The sequence below is a fragment of the Gymnoscopelus braueri genome (assembly GCF_963280865.1).
Source record: "Gymnoscopelus braueri genome assembly, chromosome: 22".
NCBI classification, from domain to species: domain Eukaryota; kingdom Metazoa; phylum Chordata; class Actinopteri; order Myctophiformes; family Myctophidae; genus Gymnoscopelus; species Gymnoscopelus braueri.
The window spans coordinates 10569302-10589733 of record NC_137624.1 but is presented as its reverse complement, the minus strand read 5'-3'; the positions used below and the strand labels follow the sequence as shown (position 1 = coordinate 10589733).

Sequence of the window (20432 nt, the reverse complement as noted above, 5' to 3'; positions counted from 1 at the left end):
GTAGAGGGCGCAGATTGTCACCCAACCAATTCCTTCTGTAGAAAGAGAGAGAGAGAGAGAAAGAGAGCGACAGAGAGAGAGTCGAAGAAGAAATCAAAACAAGCGCAATGGCGGCTGTCAGCAGCTCGTAATGAAGCACTAGTGAAAACAACGAGACTTCAAGTTGTGTTTTAGACCGACCAGAGAGGCCGAGAAACCCAAACGAAACGTCCAGAAAACAACATGCAGACCATCACGCTGAAAACACTGCAGCAGCAGACGTTCAAAATAGACATAGACGGAGAGGAGACGGTGAGGGTTTGAATTAATGCATGTCATTTACACACACAGGGAGCACGGTTGCCATGTCCGCTTATTATAAGCGTCTTTGGGCTTGTTTTTTCCTGTAAAGTTGCTTGTAAATATTGTTGGTAGTTGAGGGTTATAGTTTTTTTTTGGCTTGTTAAGTGTAGCAGCTTATTTAGGCTTGCTTCCAAATGTTTAAATTATTATTTAAACCAGTGGTTCTCTAATATTTTCATGAAAATGTTTTGTGCCCATGGGAGCATTTGTGTTTGAATGTTTCAAAAAATATATTCCAAATATTTCACATTTCATTGCAAGAAAATAGCCGGTTTAAAGTGCTCATGTGGCCTAGTTGCCTCTTTTGGGCTTGTTTCTAAAGTGCAGTTGCTTATTTTGGACTTTGTTTTCCTGATATTGTTTAAAACCAGTGTTTTCTTAAAGAGGTTTCAAGAGTATTCCACATTTTTCACATTTTCTTCAAGATTTTATTGAAAATAGCAGATCCACAAGCTCATGCCACGCGTTGTGAGCTTGTAGATCTGCTATTTTCAAACAGCCGATGCAAATATAGGTTTAAAGTGCTCATAGTGACGCTGCTTTTGGAATTGTTTTCATAGACCTGGGTTGCTTGTATCTCTCGTTAAACCTGGCAACACTCACCGGGAGTCGACTATATCCTGGAACGGAATTTTAACTTATTGCAAGTTGTATATTCACTGTTGCCATATTTTGCGAGAGAAACAAGCAAGCATGTTCTAAGAAAACAAGCCCAAAATAAGCAACTGTAGGCTATGCTATTTAAAAATAGCCGATGTTGCTATTTTCTAAAAAGAAAAGAGAACCTTGGGGGAAAAAAAGGTTATTTTGGAACATCATTGAAACATTTTAACAACACAAATCTTGTATGGGGTTGGGGCACCCCAACCCCATACAAGAGGAGGGGGGGGGGTCTATGGACAAATACATAGTAATTTGGGGGTCCTTTACATGAAAATGTTGAGATGAGAACTACTGGTTTAAACAACATTTGGAAACGAGACCAAAATTAGCAAGTACACTTAAGAAACTAGCCCAAAACCGCTTATAGTAAGCGGACATGGCAACCCTGGTTGCTTCAAGGGTTTCTATAGTTAGTCGTGATGTGTATTCATCTAAATGGAGTTTTCTGTCTTAGTTTATCCTGTCTGGTGAAACTGTTAATATGACGTTGCCAGGTTGGGTCATTAGAGACGGATTCATTATTGCTTGTGTTGTTAACTTGTCAGGTGAATTAATTAGCCAGGTCCAGCATATAGACGCGTCCCATAGAGAAGATGGAAACCATTGAACCAATGATGACTAAGTTGAAAATGGTAACAGGAAAAGTGGGCACCCAGGAAGAGTGGGCACCTCGATGTTACATTGACATTTTCCCCCACAAAATTCTAAAACATTTAATATTTGGAAAATGGTAAGTAATTAAGTAATGTCAAACTATTAGTATACATGATGTGAACATGCACAGTGCATAAGTCTGATCATTATCAGTCTTAAAAATGTACCCTTCTCAACTTCTTGTTTTCTGCCCAAGATGGCTGGATATACAGGTTCTGTAGCTATTTTGTTGCAATTGTAGAAATGTTAGGCCTAATCTGTCGAATGTTCAAGCATGTTCTAATCATGTATACTTTACATTACTTTAAGACCATTTCCAAATATTTTATATTCCAATATATATATATATATATATATATATATTTTACATTTAGGAAAGAAATGCCAATTTAACATCGAGGAAGTAATTTTCAGACTTTCTATTTAAGGGAAATTCAAGCTTACTCTATAGTGAAAGTGAAAACTACATGACATATTGCATTTCAATAAACATCACTTGGTAATAAGGAGTCAGAATAAACAGTGATATTAACTTACTGTATATATAATACACAGAGCTCTTCACAGGTTCAAAATGACGGACCCAAACCCTAATGGACCCCTGAAAGTAGTTCTGAGATCCGAGTGGAGCCGACAGAAAAAAAGAGACACCTGGACGACACACATTAATTTATGGACCAGACAAACCTAAAATGCTGTTCTACCACAGTATAGGCGAGAGGTCCGCTGTAGCAGCCTACAATAAGAGACCATGACATTAAATTGCATGTTTTCACCCCGATGAATAAGTAATCCATGATCACACATGGTGCACTTTGATTCCACGGAGGTATAGTTTGATGCGCTTTGTGCGTGCGCTCTCGGCTCTCACTTTAACTGACGGTGGAACAACTTTGTTCCCCCATATATTGCTGCAGTAATCTGATCCCTGGTCAGTCAGTCTATCATAGCAGCACTTGATTCTAGCAGCCCGAGCCCCGCGGGCATCTGCTGCTTTCACACCTACAGCCAGCATACACAGAACAACGATTTGTTGTGTATTACCTTGTCTGACACCTAGTTGATCGAGTTGAGAGAGCAACTCCATGTAGCCAGTAACGGAACAGTCATCGCGGCGTTCAGGGCCTTCTGACCCCCCGTCCGCCGCCTATGCTTTATAGAGAATGAAGTTTAGGAAGAAAACATTGAAGTAGAGCGGAGAAAAATACGTGACATGTACATTTATTCAACAAAGATGACTTTTTAAAAGGATTCAAACCATACCAGGGACATGAAAGTGTCTGTCTGTCTGAATGTAAATCCCTCAAAAGGTTTGGAAATGTGTGTTTGATCATGATCTTGCTGTTCACTGTACTACTTATATCATTGTAATGTATTTTCTGTCCATTGAATTCCCCTTTAAATTGATGTGCCCTTTGTAATGTACTGTTCATACATTTGTGGGATGAGCAAAAACATGCTGATTATGTGGGTGGGTCCCCAGTGAAATGCGCCCACATTGCCATTATCTGTGCACAACAGAACAGCCAACTCAGACAGGACATAATTGGCAATTTGATGCTGTATTCTTTGAACAAACAGCAGCAGGCATGTCACGATTCTTACATAATCGCCTCATCGCAATTATTTGAGATAATCTCCTGGAGAGTTTGTAAATCTGTTATTCTTTAATGAAATGGAACCTATAAAATAGTTCTGTCCATAGTTATGTATTGATGATTTATTTTGATCATTGGTACCGGTACTGGTCATTGTCAGTCATCTCTGTACATAAGTTATTTGTCATATCTGCTACGTGCTGTGAGCCTGTAGCTAATGTGTATGGTGATACAATGTAAATCGCCAATGATCATGTGGCCTACAATCACTTCTTTTGGGCTTATTTTCATAGACCTGATGGTTGCTTGTTTCTCTCGCAAAATCTGGCAACACTGCCAATGACTACAGAATCTCATCTCCATATCGTAGTGCATTCAGATTGTCGTCAGTGGTGACTAGAGTTGGGTCGGCTTTCGGTTTACCCTGTCTGGCGTACAAGCTTGTACCGGTTTGTGTGGGTTGACTGACTGTATACGTCATTATGAGATGTGCCGGCAAGTAAAAAGTAGCCTACAACAGCAACCTATGCCGACAACAACACGTCTACTTACCGATGGTGCTAATTCCGTCTTGTATTGCATTAGTAATAAGCAATATGACAACCTGAACTGATTAACATTACTAATTTACAAGTGGAGCTGTGCAGCAGGACGGGAATCGATCATGTCAGTAGCGCTGCACTGTGGACAGTTCTGCAGGCGACCCGGACATTTTGGTAGTGCAACAGTCACGTGTTAAAGCAGCTTGTGACTTGTTCGATCTACACATTGACCATGAAAAACTGAAAATGGAGCGATCAAACAGAAGGGGTTGACCGCTGAGCCACCGGCAACATCGAGGAGATCTCAGATTTCACTGACGCTCGTACAGCGTGCTGTTTACAAAGCATGAGCTATCAAAAATGTGACCCCAACGGCTGCAAGGTTGATCTGATCCAGTGTCCATAAAATTAAAACCAGCCTGTTCACCCCAGATACATGAAATGATAAATTAACAAGCTCATTTCAGTGAAGTTGGTAGTGATGGATTTTTAGTGAAAATGGTCTTTGTGTAGTTCTCTCTCTCGAGATGTTCCAATGATATTGGGATCTGCACTTATGATTGTCAAACATGTACTGTAACATTTAAGAGGGTACTTTACATGTATTTATATGTTTCCACAGGTCAAGACATTGAAAGAAAGGATTGAACATGAGAAGGGGAAGGACGGTTTTCCAGTCGATGGACAGAAACTGATATATGCAGGTATGTTACAATGATGAATTCCTGCTCATATCAGTGCAGTAATGCACTCGCTTCTACTATAACAATCACATATCAGCTGATTGTATTATTTACCTAACACTCAATTTTATTTTGAACATGCCTTCATTACATATTAAAAACAAATATACACAGGCCAGGGTCACTCCCAGAGTCTCCCACTCCCATAGGGTGCACTTGCTTAAGGACACCCGGTATTGTGCTGTCACATGACAGACAGAGAGAATTGCAAATCGTTGTTGTTGGGCAGAAACCTTGTAAGTCCAAAACGGTTCCTGATTTTAAAACGGTGAAAACAGCCGATCAACAAGGTCACAGCACGTCTCATTGTGACGTGTTGTGAGCTTGTAGATCTGCTATTTTCACTACTTTTGTCCAACACTCTTGTATGATGAAGCACGACATTACATCATACAACGTTTAAGCATTTCGATTTTAAATTGAGTGCAAAATCCACCTAGCTGGTACATGAATGCTAGCCTGGCATTGGCCAGACTGATAACGTGGATTCACTCTCAAGTTCCTCCCCGGTATCAGTCTGGACTTCGGCCCATAGGAAGCGAGTATGAGAAATCAGAAATGATCGGGCCAATCAGTGACTTGAGTGACGAGTTTCAACTGCTGTCCGTACAACAGTGAAAAGCATCAAAATCATTTTCCGATTTCTCATACTCGCTCCTTATGGGCCGAAGTCCAGACTGATACCGGGGATGAACGTGAGAGTGAATCCACGTTATCAGTCTGGCCAATGCCAGGCTACATGAATGCCTGCTTGGGAGGTCTCACCGCATTGTAGTGCAACACAATTTGTAATCTGCTAGTTTCACTATTTTTTAAATAACGAGGTGCGCCCTTTGATGAGAGGCATAATTCTTAATTTTTTTGTGTGATTTGTGCTTGATAATGGGAGTCCTTTGCCTTTTCTACAAAACTTGAGATGAGATTGAAACCAGAATCACTTGCTAGCATAATGAAGTGGCCCTATACATTATTTACCAATTACATTGCTTTTTAATGCCTACTTTGAGGAAACTGTGCATTTTCAGTTAAAATTGATTAATGTTAAAACTATTTCGACACAAATCTATAGCTATAGTTGTTAGTACCGTCCGTTATTCAAGCTATGCCATAAAATCATTTATGTTCCTACTGTAATTGGTCACTTAGGAAAACGTCTGATTAACAAATGTGTGGATGGCTCCCTAGCGAAACGTCTTGAAACACGTTAAAAACGGCTTAATCAATGTCTCCTCAAACTGTTCTTTTGCAGTGTCTAACAAGACTATAGCAGTCTTTTGTTTTTTTCATGGTTGTTATTGAACACTCATTCATGTTTTCTCCTCCTAGGTAAAATCCTGAGTGATGACACAGCGCTCAAAGAGTACAAAATAGATGAGAAGAACTTTGTGGTCGTCATGGTTGCAAAGGTAGGAGGGTGTCTGAGAAATCAATTTATATTCATTTTTTTCCCCTTCTGAACATTAGAACTGTTTGATAGCCCTCTTTCTCCGGGCGGGCTGTGAGGATATTGCAAGTGGGCCCCCAAATAATTTGCAAAACAGTTAAGATTGTGATGATAATATAACACGCATATCTATCTATCTAGCTATGTAGCTAGCTATCTATATACAAAAAGGAAATCATTGTATTTTTGGGCGGTGAAACCGCCCCTATAAGTGAGATTTGGAAAAATGTACATTTTCCTGCGCTGTGATCTGGGCCCAGGAAATTAGTAGAATTATCCTGCGCTGTGATTGGCCAATCACAGCCTATTCAGGACTGTGATTGGCCAGTGTCACATGACACATGTGCATAGCCCTATATAAGCAACCATAACTTGAAAAAAACCAAAATTTTGGTTTTTTTCAAGTTATGGTTTTGTCCATCATAAAGAGTGTTTCAATAAATGTATTTATCCTTTGTACATGATTGATCGACTCCATTCAGTATTGTGATTAGCTAGCAAGACACCGCCCACTTCACACAGGGTGTGATATTTTTTTAAAACAAATGTGTTTTCATTGTGATACCAATACATTTAATTATACTACGTTAGGTCCACTGATTCAAGCCAGAACACTATTAATTGATCATTAAAATAAATGCACCTTGCCCACCCTTCTGATTAAGTGACTGTTAACTCTTTCATTGCCACACTTATTTCAGACTGTGTCGTCCCAGTGCCACGAAAAATGTGCATTTTTCCTCCGTTTATTTTTTAACATTGAAGTGAATGGAGCAGCATTTTTTTGGTTAGCGTTATCTCCTAGTTCCTTTTGAGATAAAAAAAATATAATAATAACCACAATAATGTTTTTTAAATTAAAATCGTCATTTCCGTCCGTGGCCATGAGAGCCATAGTAGAATCGGACGGGAATTCCCGTTTTTGGCAATAAAAGAGTTAAGTGATCAGATGGTTGGGCCGCAAACGCTTTTGAGATTTTTCAAGTATGCCCTGGTCCAGGAAAGGTTGAGAACCACTGGTTTATAAAACCTCCTCTCGATCACTTGTCCTGGAAAGCCCTCGGTGGAAGCAGACGGTAAAAATGTCACGATTGGCCATGAAACGACATTTAAACCATGGCCTTGTACGTTCAACCATGCATGTGTGTCTGATTTTAAGAGGCCTTGTTCAGCTCACACTGTGACCACCGGCGACGATGGCAGATGGTTAATTATCCCATTAAAACCGGGAACGTGTACTTAAACCATTATTTTATACTTTGGCTATTCAAAAATAGCAGATATACAAGCTCATAGCGCGGCACCGAGTGCCGCACTATGAGCTTGTAGATCTGCTATTTTTGAAAAATCTTTGAATATATATATATTTTTTAAAGCAAACATTTTAACTCAAATCTTTGCTTCTGGGGGGTGCCTGGAACAACATATTTTCAGATGGGCGTCCGCGGGCAAATACATATCATTTTGGGGGTCCTTGACATGAAAAAGTTTGAGAACCACTGATATTATAGCAACATACGTTTTTCAGAAAACTGTTAGGATTTCGAAGACATTTTGTAGAATCGGAATCCCGCCTTAATGGGTTAACTTTCCATGTCATTGGAGGGGAAGGTGCGTCGTGAGCATAATGGAGGGAGTCGGAGAATAGTGGTTGTCTGTTTGGCTTTTGTGAGTGTATTGGAGTGCTCTTAACACTTTACCTGCCAATCACGAGTATAACCGTTGATGAAAAATACACCCGTTTACTGCCAAAAAAAATCCATCCACGAGTATAACCGTTTTTCAAAAAAAAAAAATTTTTTTCAATTTATCCACACAGAACCAGAGATATCACGATCCAAAGATTTCTAGCTCCATTCACTCCTTGGTTAACTTATTACTTTAAAATCCTGTATCTCGGCTCCTGTGTAAAAAAAAATTAAACACTGGCACTGGGGGAAGTAAAATAAAAAAAACCCTCTGGCAGGGAATGTGTTAAAAAATGTAATTTCACTTTGTGCATATTTTTATATACTAGCCTCTAGGCTGTATGCAGGACAGGTCACAGTTTGCGACACATTTGATTTGAGTGATATGAAGTGTGGGGAATTATGTTTTTGGCTAAGTTATTTAGCCAGATATTGAGATATTTAAACACAATTATTAGTCTCTCTTGCTGTGCCCAATACCAGCAGTGAAGTTGTTGTGTTCTGCCTGGGCATACATTGCGAAAAGCAAAGGTTTGCTTGATCCTGTAGCACACTGGGTTGTTCTAAATGAAATGGAACTTTAAAAATAGTTTTATGCCCACAACCATGGAGACTGGGGTTTGATTCCTCCACGGTGCCTTTGGTTTGGCCGTGCGCCATTGACGCCATGTGTGTCGGAGGAGACACATGGTTGTCTACACCCCCAGTGCCCCACCATACCAAAAAGAAGGGGTTGGCAGTGAAAGGGAGAGAAACGATTGAATAAACACCAGAACAATGTCATGTCGTTTCACAATAAATGTAATTGTATCTGTGGAAAGACCAGTCTGTGACTGCCTTAAAAAGCTGACCTTTGACCTAAAAGTAATTTAAAGACATAAAGCTTAATAGAAGGGAATATAATGGAGAAATAATAAGAGGGGCCAAAAGGCATGAGCTCAGGGTGTAATGTTATGCTTTTTATTGATTTCATCAGGAGTATGGTATTGTGTAAGAGCATTTTATACTCCAACACGTGGGACTTTAACCCCAGGGTCAAGTGTTTACACTTAAACTCATCTAGATTACAACAGGTAATGAACCGCCTCTGTTCAATATGTGGATTACATTCATTACAATGACGGCATTGCTTTGCAATGCAATGTTAATGACATTTGAGTTAGCTATGTATGTTTTTCTGACAGTCATAAAAGCATTGCTCTCGCTCTCTTTTTATTTTTTTTGCAGCCTAAACCAGCCCCAGCAGCTGCACCCTCAGGTCCTGTCACTACATCATCCACAGCTCCAGCTGCCTCAGCGTCGGGCTCTGACACCCCAGCAGAGGATGCACCTAAAGACGACAAGACAGAGGACAGTCCACCCACAACTGCTGCACCTGTTACAGTTACAGGGTATATCTCTCTTAGCTACTCAGGCCCTATATACTTGGTCATATGACAAATGGCAAAAACTAACTTTTGAGAATTTTTACATTTTTGGAAAACTGTTTTGAAGATGTTCTAACAATGATGTGCACAAAACGGTGGCGCCCTGTTGAGTTAATGAAATATACATAGATAATATAGAAGTTTCGTAACTTGTCTTGTTGTCTCCATATCTGCTTAGAAAGTACAACCAGACACGTTACCACAAACACTAAATGAAACCATCACTTAAATCATTTTAAGCATTTCAAAAATATATATATCGTATTGTTATACTGGCACTTTAATTCTAGGACCAGTCGTACTGTCAGGACACCCACCATGCTGCTTAATGTTGTGTACTGTAACGTTCATATTATTCATATTATTATTAATTATTACATGTTCATTGTTTTCTTGCAGTACCACTGAAGAGGGAACAAATCCCGACTTAATCGATGAAGCACTTTCAGCTCTCGGTAAGACCTTACTAATGTCAACAATCTTGTCATGAATTATCGATTTGAATACATGTACCATATGTAGAGCTTTAAGTTCTCCGGCAATACGCCGGATTCCGTAGATGATTAACTTTTGGGTTGGGTAAAAAAAATAATCTAAGGTCACTGTCAAGGCCAAATATTCATTACATTTGGAGGGAATGATCATTTGGCTGTCCCGACAAGAAAATATTTCATATAGATTATAATTCTGACAGTTACATTGTTGGCAGAGATACGCACTCTGCTGAGTGCAAGCTTTCTTGTTTGAACTGTGTCTGTATTATTGTTTATATCGAACAGAGGGTTTTAATGAAGCTGAAAGTGAGTAGTAAGTAGTCATGTCACGTCATTCTTCTCTACCGCTAGTGCGGCCACATCTCCTCTTGTCTGGTGGTGATGCAGGCCTGTGAAATTTGAACATTTGACATTGTTTGTGACGGTAATGAATACAAACTTTTATTGTTCTCCAAGGGCACTGGTGCCGTTGGCAGCAGCAAAGCAAAACAAGGGGAATAAAAAGATAAATCAAATTGCTGTCAGCGACACTTTTACAGTGTTCGAGGCCCCTCGATGGTCAAATGTGGGGGAACTACTTTACCGACACTTTGTTTTCTTTGTGGTCTAAGAACAGTTGATAAAACATTACAGGTAAAACATTATATCAACCACTGATGTCACTAACATGCTTTGCACTGACATGATTTATGCCTGATTTATACTTAGTTGTGTGGCGCTTTCGCGCACGATCTACAAGCTCACAACGGGTCGCAAGCTTGTAGATCGGCTATGTTCGGCTTTATGGTTAGGCTTAAAGGTAGGGTAAGTGATTTGCGTTGGTTAACATAATTGTTAAATAGCTCTATATTCTGATAGTACTCATTGCTATAGAGTGTTTGTTCAGTATTAGGAGTCTCCTTGTCTCTCCACCTCTTTATTAAACAGAAAATGCATTTTCGTTTCAGTTTCAGTTTCATTTCCAATTTTATCCAACCAGGACAGAGAACTCAATCAGGATACAGATTAAACAAGTGAAATTGGAAGTGATGACACTAAGAAATGAGCAGACAAAATTGGAACTGGAACACTATACAAATTAAGCTTAAAAATTGGTACTTTCTCCTGATTGGCTGAGATTTTGACACCTACCAAAAAATTGATTTTCTGTTTATTAAAGAGCTGGAGAGACAGGGAGACATCTGTTACTGAAAAAACACTCTATAGCAATGATTACAATCAGAATATAGTATTTTAACCTTTTAACAAAATACTTTTTGTTTTAACCAAGAAATATCACTTACCCTATTAACCGCCAAGAACGTAGTCCTACGGTCCGTTAAATCCAACTGTTAAGCGCCGAGACCGTAGCCCTACGGTCCACGGTCTTTTCGCGCTAAAAATTTCCGGGTTCACTTTCGGATTTTTTTTGATCCACTTCCGTTTCCGGTTTGATGACCGGAAATAGAATTATTTGGGATCCGGTTTTGACGATCACGTCCGCTCTCGTTCTACAGACGAAACTGAAACTCAATTCTCTTCCTGTAGTTTTTTCTCCTCGCATTTCACTGTTTAACGTAATCCGCTCTAACTACAACATGGATACCCCGTTTGACACGTGGTCTTCACTGGGAGATACAGTGGGATGTCGCGGATGTAAACAGATGTGTACGGCTCAATCTTAAGGATTTTAACAAGATCTATGGCGACATGAAAAAAACTAAAAAACAACAAAAACACCTTGGCACTGGTGAGTACATTATGAGATTAACCTCTGGCGGTCGATGTGTTAAAGATGGCGCAGAAAAAAAAAAAAGTATTCATAAAATCGTCATCCCAAAATGTTTGTCCTCACAAGTATAGTAGTAGAAACGTGTTTGTGTGTGTGTGTATGTGTGTGTTCTCAGTGACGGGCCAGTCGTATGAATCCATGGTGGTGGAGATGATGCTGATGGGGTACGAGAGGGAGCAGGTGGTGGCCGCTCTCAGAGCCAGCTACAACAACCCAGACAGAGCTGTGGAGTATCTGCTCTCTGTAAGATACCCTGCACTACACCTACGTATTGTGTACTCACACACTGCACTACACTACATCCAATACTGTGTACTCGTACTGCACTCCATCTAATGTGAACTCATACCGCTCTATACCTCATGTATACTCACGCTACACTACACCTAATGTGTAACGGGCAAGCATTGGCGCACAGGCGCTGCTTTTTTATGTTACTGAAAGCAGACGTTCTCGCTGGCAGCGCATGGCATTGAAATGTATTGTATCATAGGATGACCAGACGTGCGGCTGTGGCCTGGCCTGGCGAGAACAGTCGCGCGCAACCGTGCGCACGATAAAGCGCATGTGCGGCGCTTTTGTGGTGGATTTGAAGCATCATACTGCTCTACGCCTAATGTGTCGTTTTCAAGCGGCAAAAGTGGTGCTTTAAACCTTGTATGTCGAAAACCTTCTGGGAAAGGATGAATGACTGTCCCAATGATTATACCAATCACTACCCATCTGACTTCATTCCATGTGTTTCACTTCACGTAGATCTACGCGATTGGCACGTGGCGGCTTTAAAGCGGTTCGCGTAGATCTACGTGATTGGCAGTCAATGTGTTAAGCCAATGGGGAGACGGGCCGTACTCCCATGCTATGGGATCATACGACCCCTCCCCTGTCTAGCACAAGCAACACAAATGAGCTGACCTACAAGCCCACACCGCTTCCATCAGCGACGCGTTGTGGTCTTGCAGATCGTCTGAACAGCTCCGCTCGTCTACCCCTCTCCGTATAGTAGTTCCTCAATCCTCACACACACACACGCAGTCACGCACACACCAGCTCAGTTGAAAACAGCTTATCTACAAGCTCACAACGGTTGCATGCATCCCATCCGCAATTATAGCCTATATGTTTGTTGTTGTTTTCCTTCTGAAGGCAACGTTGCTTTCAACTGTCTGTGCTGATGCGTTAGCTACATGCTAACACAACACAGTGCCGTTCCTTCTGCCTCTAAGGGACAGATCGAGGGGCTGAGTCATAAAGTCATTTAGTCATAAAAAGTAGGCCAGTTTGAACGCGCAGCATCTACTAATCATCTGTGATTTACAACAGCCGTTCGCCACGCTCATCACAATAGACACTTGTCAACTCTCAATAAGCTCAGTGTTAATTTAACTCTGAAGTGCCCTTCTCTACATGCCTGTCTAAGACAAGTCCCTTATTAGAGCAGGGGTCTTCAACAGGGGGTCCGGGACCCCTAGGGGGTCCTCAGAGTACAGAGTTTTACAATAACCACTAGCATCCTATTTCTGTGGAGAACTTTAGCCAAAAATAGCAGATCTACACAACTGAGCTTGTAGATTGGCTATTTTTTGCCAGAGCAGACCAAGTTGGAACAAAAAAAGTTTAATCTGCAAGCACAATTTCATACAATATAGAGGGGGTCCCTGCTTCATCTCTCTCTCAGCTAGGGGGTCCTTGGCCTGAACACGTTGAAGACCACTGTATTAGAGTATTCCTAAAACTGTATATCTGTAGGCTAATTTTATTTATTTATTATTGTCCATTTCATTTTCTTGCTTAATATTTTTTTTTCTCCATTAGATCATTTACTGTGTATGTAGAACAATCTGTGGTACAAGTTCCAACAATATTTTGATGCTTGGATCTTTATAAGTCAGTAACAAAAAAAACTTTTTTTTTTAAAAACAGCACAATTCTAATATTGTAATTCACTGCAGAAGGATTTATGTTTTGTACCACAATAGGTAGGCTATAGTCCTATACATTTTTGCTTGAATGACAGTGATTAGGCTAGCACTTTATAAATAAAAGAAATTGTCTCATTGAGGTATGCCATTTTTCTTCGTACAGCCCCAGAATTCGCAAGTAGAAAGTAAAAAATACACGTTAAATTGAACGGTAAAAACAATGTTGCTTATCCTTTTATAATGGATGATTTACTCTGCGGGCAAGTGGGCAAGACCTGTGGGCAAGTACAGCATGACCTGTACTTGTGCCTCAGAGACACACACACACACACACACACACACACACACACACACACACACACACACACACAGAGCACCTGGTAGAATATGACTTCAAGTCATTTCTTTCTTGTTTTTCAATGAAAAATCTCTGGCAGTGGGCAAACGCGGCCAGAAATAATTCAGGCAGTGAATGAGTTAAGTAAGTTATTGGTTCTAAACGTCTATTTGGATATATGTTTGGTTAATTGCCCAGTCAATATGTTGTTGTCCAGGGCATCCCAGCCAGGGAGGAACGCAGCACAGGAGGGGGAGGGGCCGACCCAGTGGCCACCCTAGTAGGAGGAACGCCAGCCATTTCCACAGCTGGTCTGAGTCTTCCCTCCACAACCGGCTCCTCACAGGGTGACAGTGGAGGTGGGTGCAACAGTTACTCAAACTAATTAATTCAATCAATGTTTTTTTTGTTAATTTAATACAATCATTGATCGCTATTTTGGGCATGTCATTATAGGTGAAAAGTTTCAAAACATCTGGAAAAGAATACTGACAAATACTCCCAATGCGTGCAATCATTATGTGATGCGTTGTGTGATGAAATATAAAATAGGGTATAAGTGGTTAATCGATTTGTTGATATATAAAAAAAATAAACATGCTCCATGAATATTCGATTAAACAAAAACGTTATCGAATCAAATCTGTAAGAAAATAAGCAATAGTGGAGGGTCACACATTGCTGTACACCAGTGGTCCTCAAACGTTATTTTTTTGTATTATCTTGTTCCAGGACCCCCATCACTCTTGAGAGTGTACAAAAGGAACCAAATGCACCCGTAAGGGTCCATTTGGTTCCTTTTGTACACTCTCAGAGCTACAGACCTGAAAGGGTCCATTTGGTTCCTTTTGTACACTCTTAGAGTTACAGGCCTGTAAGGGTCCATTTGGTTCCTTTTGTACACTCTTAGAGTTACAGACCTGGAAGGGTCCATTTGGTTCCTTTTGTACACTCTCAGAGTTACAGACCTGGAAGGGTCCATTTGGAACCCACTTTGAGAACCATTTCTGTAGGCTCTGTAAGCCAAATGCTAGTCTACCAGATCCCCATCCCCACCAATATAGCGGCCATTATTTGACCTTTTTGACATCAGTATTTGCCGATTTTTAAATACTTATAATCTGCCGTCCCTATTTTGGGCATGTTTTCAAAAATAGCAGACTGCGTTATGATCCTGTAGCTATTTTTGAGAATGACAGTTAAGGGCTTAAGAGGTTAAATAAAATACATTTCAATATATATTTACTTATTTATTGGATAATTAAAGTTGCTGCTGTTCTCCAGGCAACCCCCTGAGCTACCTGGCCAGCCAGCCCCAGTTCCACACCATGAGGCAGCTCATCCAGCAGAATGCCTCCCTGCTTCCAGCCCTGCTGCAGGAGATCGGCAGAGAGAACCCAGAGCTCCTGCAGGTACAACACCTAACAGCCTGTGGGCTGTGGGCCCAATTAATATAGCCAATTTAGGACTACTGTTGAAACCCCTACACATACTGTAACTATAGGTTACCCACACCTATTGTTGTGTCATTTAAGGGATGGAATTCCACTATATAGTAAGTTTTGTCTCATTGAATGACGACACTCCTCCATCAATACGGTATGCAACATCTGATCCTGTGATTTTTTTCCGATTTCGCATTAGATTATTTTAGATTAGCATCCTGAAAGCATGCGTCGCACACCGAAGGAGTGAGAGCTGTCAACCCAGCAAAAGCATCATGACGAGACAAGTCTCGTGTCTTTCTTAAACTACAGACTGTGTCACTGCAGCAGGAATGTAGATGCAATTTAGCCGCACACGATATCTCTTTCCTGTGGTTCAGTGCGTATAGGTCCTTGAGCACTAACGTTTGCATTATGTCGGTTAACCTTTTTAGCTGATCATGAAACGCAAGTTCTTGCAGAAAAGGGAGTTCTTGCAGTGCCATCTCTTTCTCTCCAGCAGCAGTTTGGGATCATTACTTGTGCTTTTACTGTCTGCTGAGATGCCAAACTATGTGCATAGTTCATTTTATGGGTTCCGTAAGTATCTCTTAGGCCACGTTTACACGGCAACGATCAGAATAGAAAACGACAAAGTGCCGTTGCGTTCTCACTTTTTATTCTTTGTTTACACGGTGACGCAACGGTGATTGAAAAAAACGCTGTAGTGTGCATGCCAGGTGGCTAGGTGGCGGTGACGCGCTGCCAGATCGACCAGTCACGCATGCGTAGAACCACTCCCGTTCTTCTTCCTATCACAGTTTGTTTTGTTGACATCGCGCACGTGGCGTGAGCCGACGTGAGCCATGATGTCGCACGTTTTGTCGTCTCTCCCGTATTGCCCGTTTACATTGAGACGGGAGGCGGAGCGTTTTCAAAGATTTCCACTCTGGGATCAGGTTTAATTTTGTTCCGTTTACAACCCCCGAAAACACTGTTGCCGTGGCAACATCTGATATTTTATTTTGCTGTTTTCTCTAGAGACGGACAGAGTTGCCGTCTAAATGGGGTCTTACATTCAGTTTTCTGTGAAAAATTCCATAATCACTAAAATAAACAGCGATGTTGGGTTGTATGCAGAGGAAGATTACTTTGAATTGTTTGGGAAAGAGCAGAATTTGAATAGTTTTTTGGCTTGGAGCCAGGTGTGATCAAGGCTGACATCAAATAATGCTGGCACTCTGCATAACGGAACACCAGCTTCCACTTGCCCTGTTGCTGCATGTCACTCCACATCTCTCTCTCCCCATTTCCTGTCTGCCTACTGTCCTGTCAATATAGGCATAAAAGACCCCCCAAAAAGGAATATTTAAAAAGAAACAGGCCCCCCAAAAAACGCAGCTCACAGCTACCAATATTTACACAAACCCAAATAACGGGCGGACATGGCAACACTGGTGGCGTCTCTTGTTTTGTGACACTGGTAGCATTGTGTGTGTCTGTCTGTGTGTGTGTGTGTGTGTGTGTGTGTGTGTGTGTGTGTGTGTGTGGTATACTCTAAACCGTTCGTTTTTCTCCTGTAGGAGATCAGCAACCATCAGGAACAGTTCATCCAGATGTTGAACGAGCCCAACCCAGAGGGGGTGCAGGACAGCAGCAGCAGCAGAGCTGGTGGTGTTAGTGCAGGTGGAACAGGTGACGCCGCCGGTGGAAACCCTATGAACTACATCCAAGTAACACCCCAGGAGAAAGAGGCCATCGAAAGGGTGAGGAGGACCATAACACCTGCTGTGACTTATGTTTAAGTTCTACTCCGTCGCGCAATGGTGTGGCACACCGAAAATAGCCCGATATACAAGATCACAACGCGCCGTGATGCGATACGCTTGTGAGTTTGTAGATCGGTTTGTAGATTTGGCGCGCATTATAACATTTATTTAGCAATACACATGGTCAAAATAGCGTTTGCTAGAACACTTAAAATGTACCGCACTGATTAATTTACCAGCAAATTGTACTGATTTCTGTATTTTGGTATAGTATATAAATTGCTCAATACTTTTGTCACAATCATGAAATGTTACTCGACGATTAATTATCATACAAATAATTGCGATTTACAATTTTATTGTTTTGGCATGAACATTTAAACTATGTAAATCAAAATTACATTTCTGTTTGGCTTTTAGGCTTCGTGAACCAAAATTCCACAGGGCACATGTGACAAATAACCTAAATACACAAATAAATAACTACGATTAAAAAGAAATAGTGGAAATAGCCAATCTACAAGCTCACAATGCGTCGCATCGCGATAGATCGGCTATTTTCACTATTTAAAAAAATATATATTTGAAAATGTATGAACATTTGTCAACATGGAAACAATTATGACGATTATGCAAAATGATTGTAATAATCTCAAATAATTGCATTTATGTAATAATTGTAACAGGCCCAAATGTGACCAAATACTATGGGGCAGAAGTCCCGAGCTGAGTGTGCTCTACTGTCAGTTGATTAACCCATTAAGACTGGGAAAGCATCTGTGTCATTTTAGATTTTAGCTATAACCATTATTTACAAGCTCATAGCATGGCACTCAGTGCCGTGCTATGAGCTTATAGATCTGCAATTCTTTTTCAATCGTGAACATTGGTGCAAATCTTTCAATACATATATTTTTGGAGAAAAAAAAATGTACTCAAATCTTTGCATCTGGGGGGTCCCTGGAACAAAATATTTAGAGATGGCGGGGTCCGCCGCCAAATACGTATCATTGTGGGAGATCCTTGACATGAAAAAGTTTTAGAACCACTGGTATGAAATATTTTGTTCCAGGGAAGCCCCCAGAAGCCCCCAGAAGCAAAGATTTGAGTTACAAATGTTCGCTTTAAAAAAAAAACGTATATATTCAAAGATTTGCACACATTTTCACGACTTTTCAAAAATAGCAGATCTCCAAGCTCATAGCTATGAGCTTGTATATCGCTATATAATAGCCAAAGAAATCTAAAATGACAGATGCGTTCCTGGTCTTAAAGGGTTGAGAGAAGGCCCAAATGTGAGTCAATCGGTCTCTTGGTTACTATCTTACTTCTAACCTCTGTCTTTGTCATTCCAGCTAAAAGCTCTAGGATTTCCAGAGGGACTTGTTATACAAGCCTACTTTGCCTGTGAGAAGAACGAGAACTTGGCCGCAAACTTCCTCTTACAGCAGAACTTTGATGATGATTGATTAATAAAGCCATAGTCATTTAGACTTTTTGTTTTATTTCCATTCTCTACTTTTGGATTGATCACATTGGATGCATAAACAATTATAGGCCTTCTACATTTTTGTTAATTTGTTTTATGTAGAGACATATTTACAAGAAATTGATCTTTTTATGGTTACAGTGGTTCAAATTCAGTTGGTGTGTCAAAACTGTAGGTTCTGATCAGTTCAAAATGGAGGAAATTTAAGTAAATCTCACAATGTTCTGTATTGATAGCTACTATGAAACCAAAATTATCCTAGGAAAAGATAAACAAAACAGCATCTACCAAATAGGATGATGAAAGGTAGTTAACTCCAGGATTAGGGAGGTTTTCGTCACCTTACTAAAATAATTGTTCGAGGAAATTATATTTTTCTTTTGCCTAAATCATCTCTTTATGATGCTGGCCACCTCTGATAGAATTGCCTATATATCCTTATTGAAAATATGATGCTGTTCCCACCCCATTAGTATAATGGCCTATGTCAAGAATGTGACCTAGGCCATTGTATTTTGCGTAAGTCACAAGACAATGTAACTTACGCAATTGTAATTTTACAACCTTTCAAGGTGACACGAGTCACTTAATCCAGAAGTTATTTGGCTGTAGTCAGGTTTACAATTGCCCAAGTCACAACGCAAATTGGCCTAAGTCATTTAATTGTCTTCGCTTACTTGTAGTTAACAGACAGTTGTTAGTATGTCAATAGTCATATTGTCATAAATGTTTTGTGTGAAATTAAGAAATATATTTGGTTCCGTTCATATTATGTTATCTGAAAAACTTGAAAAGAATTACTTGGACCATTATTTTAGGAAGGTGACGTTTTGTTTTATTATTCATGCACCTGTTATGTGCATTTGTTCTCGTTTATTTTCTCTCTTCACTTGCCAGTTACTGCGATTCCTAGATGTTATAGCAGCAGTTTTTGATTACTAAGATTTCTAAATGATGAACATGTTATGGTAAATGTTTTGTTTTATATATTTTCTAGTAAAATTACAATATCTGACTGCATGCAAATAATCAAAGTTTGTCTTGTGGACAACGGCTTTGTAAGAAGACAGGCATTATTGTGGCTTATGTAGGCCTATTAAAGTCTATAATCCCGAAACATCTATATACACGTAGGTCCTGTGGCATATCATCACTCCTGTCATTTTTACAGAATTAAAATAAACAAAAACTCTTGATTGTTTGCTTGTATGCAATATGCTGTGCATAAAGTTCTAATCTATGCCATGACTGCCATGACTCTTGTTCACTTATTTGAAGGAGTTATTTGTACGTCATGAGAATTGAGTTAACTTGCATTCATCCAAAACTTTGTCCCTAATGTAGTTTAGAGGCTAGAAAGGAGTAACTCATTTAAAGTATCACAAAAAAGTGTACACTTATTACCAATATCAAAGTTAAGCTTACAGCAACTGAATTAGAAACAAAATAGGGAAAGCGTACATCTTCGGGGAGGCCAAAGCCAAAGCAAAGTTTAATCCGTCCCTGTACAGAAGACGCATGATAATGTGAATGCACATGACTGCGATGCAATAATTGTGTTCCTAGTACTATAGTGACCGGGATGGATTACCAGGCTAGGGAGCAGCGCCTTATGTGCAGGATACATTGTAGACCACAAGAGGGCAGCATAGACCATCACATGAAGCCAAATGAGTAACTGGCACAAAGCAAAGTGGAAAAGATGACATCAGCAGATGATGAAGAATGATGCATATTATTATTGAATTTACACTGTAGATAAGATTAACGGCCAAATTGAAATGACTGAATATATGTTATTGCAAAGAGTTTCCATTGTCAAATCCCAGGTTACGGATGCAGTTGAACCAAATGCCAGAGTATTTTAAAGTTTTGCCAGTTAAACTAATGATCAGACTCAGCACAGAGATTCCATGTTCAAATCCCTGTCCTCCTACAGTATATAATAGTTCGATGTTGGAGTACTTTGGAATTTTCAAGGCTAAAATACAAAAGAACGCTTCAACAGTACTAAGAGACGTGCTGTGAGTGACTGAGTGATAGTATAGAGCATCGCAGTTCCCGCCCACTTCCTGGTTTTTCCTGGTGCCGGAAGGAAAAACTCAATGCATTTTTCCCATTGACA

General features: G+C 40.2%; 1 protein-coding gene across 2 annotated transcripts; it reads left to right on the top strand.

The window, feature by feature from the left end:
* Positions 1-92: 92 nt before the first annotated feature.
* Positions 93-19555, top strand: rad23b (RAD23 homolog B, nucleotide excision repair protein). 2 transcript variants are annotated; one of them, XM_080418594.1, is made up of 10 exons: positions 93-291; positions 4422-4503; positions 5869-5948; positions 8902-9058; positions 9500-9556; positions 11482-11609; positions 13843-13984; positions 14910-15037; positions 16633-16815; positions 18174-19555. In XM_080418594.1, the coding sequence occupies exons 1-10, from the start codon at positions 223-225 to the stop codon at positions 18285-18287; spliced, it is 1140 nt and encodes a 379-aa protein (XP_080274720.1). In that variant the 5' UTR covers positions 93-222; the 3' UTR covers positions 18288-19555. The 2 variants fall into 2 exon arrangements, with proteins under 2 accessions (XP_080274720.1, XP_080274719.1); XM_080418593.1 differs by having other exon boundaries at positions 8902-9065; positions 9501-9556.
* The last annotated feature ends 877 nt before the right edge of the window (positions 19556-20432 follow it).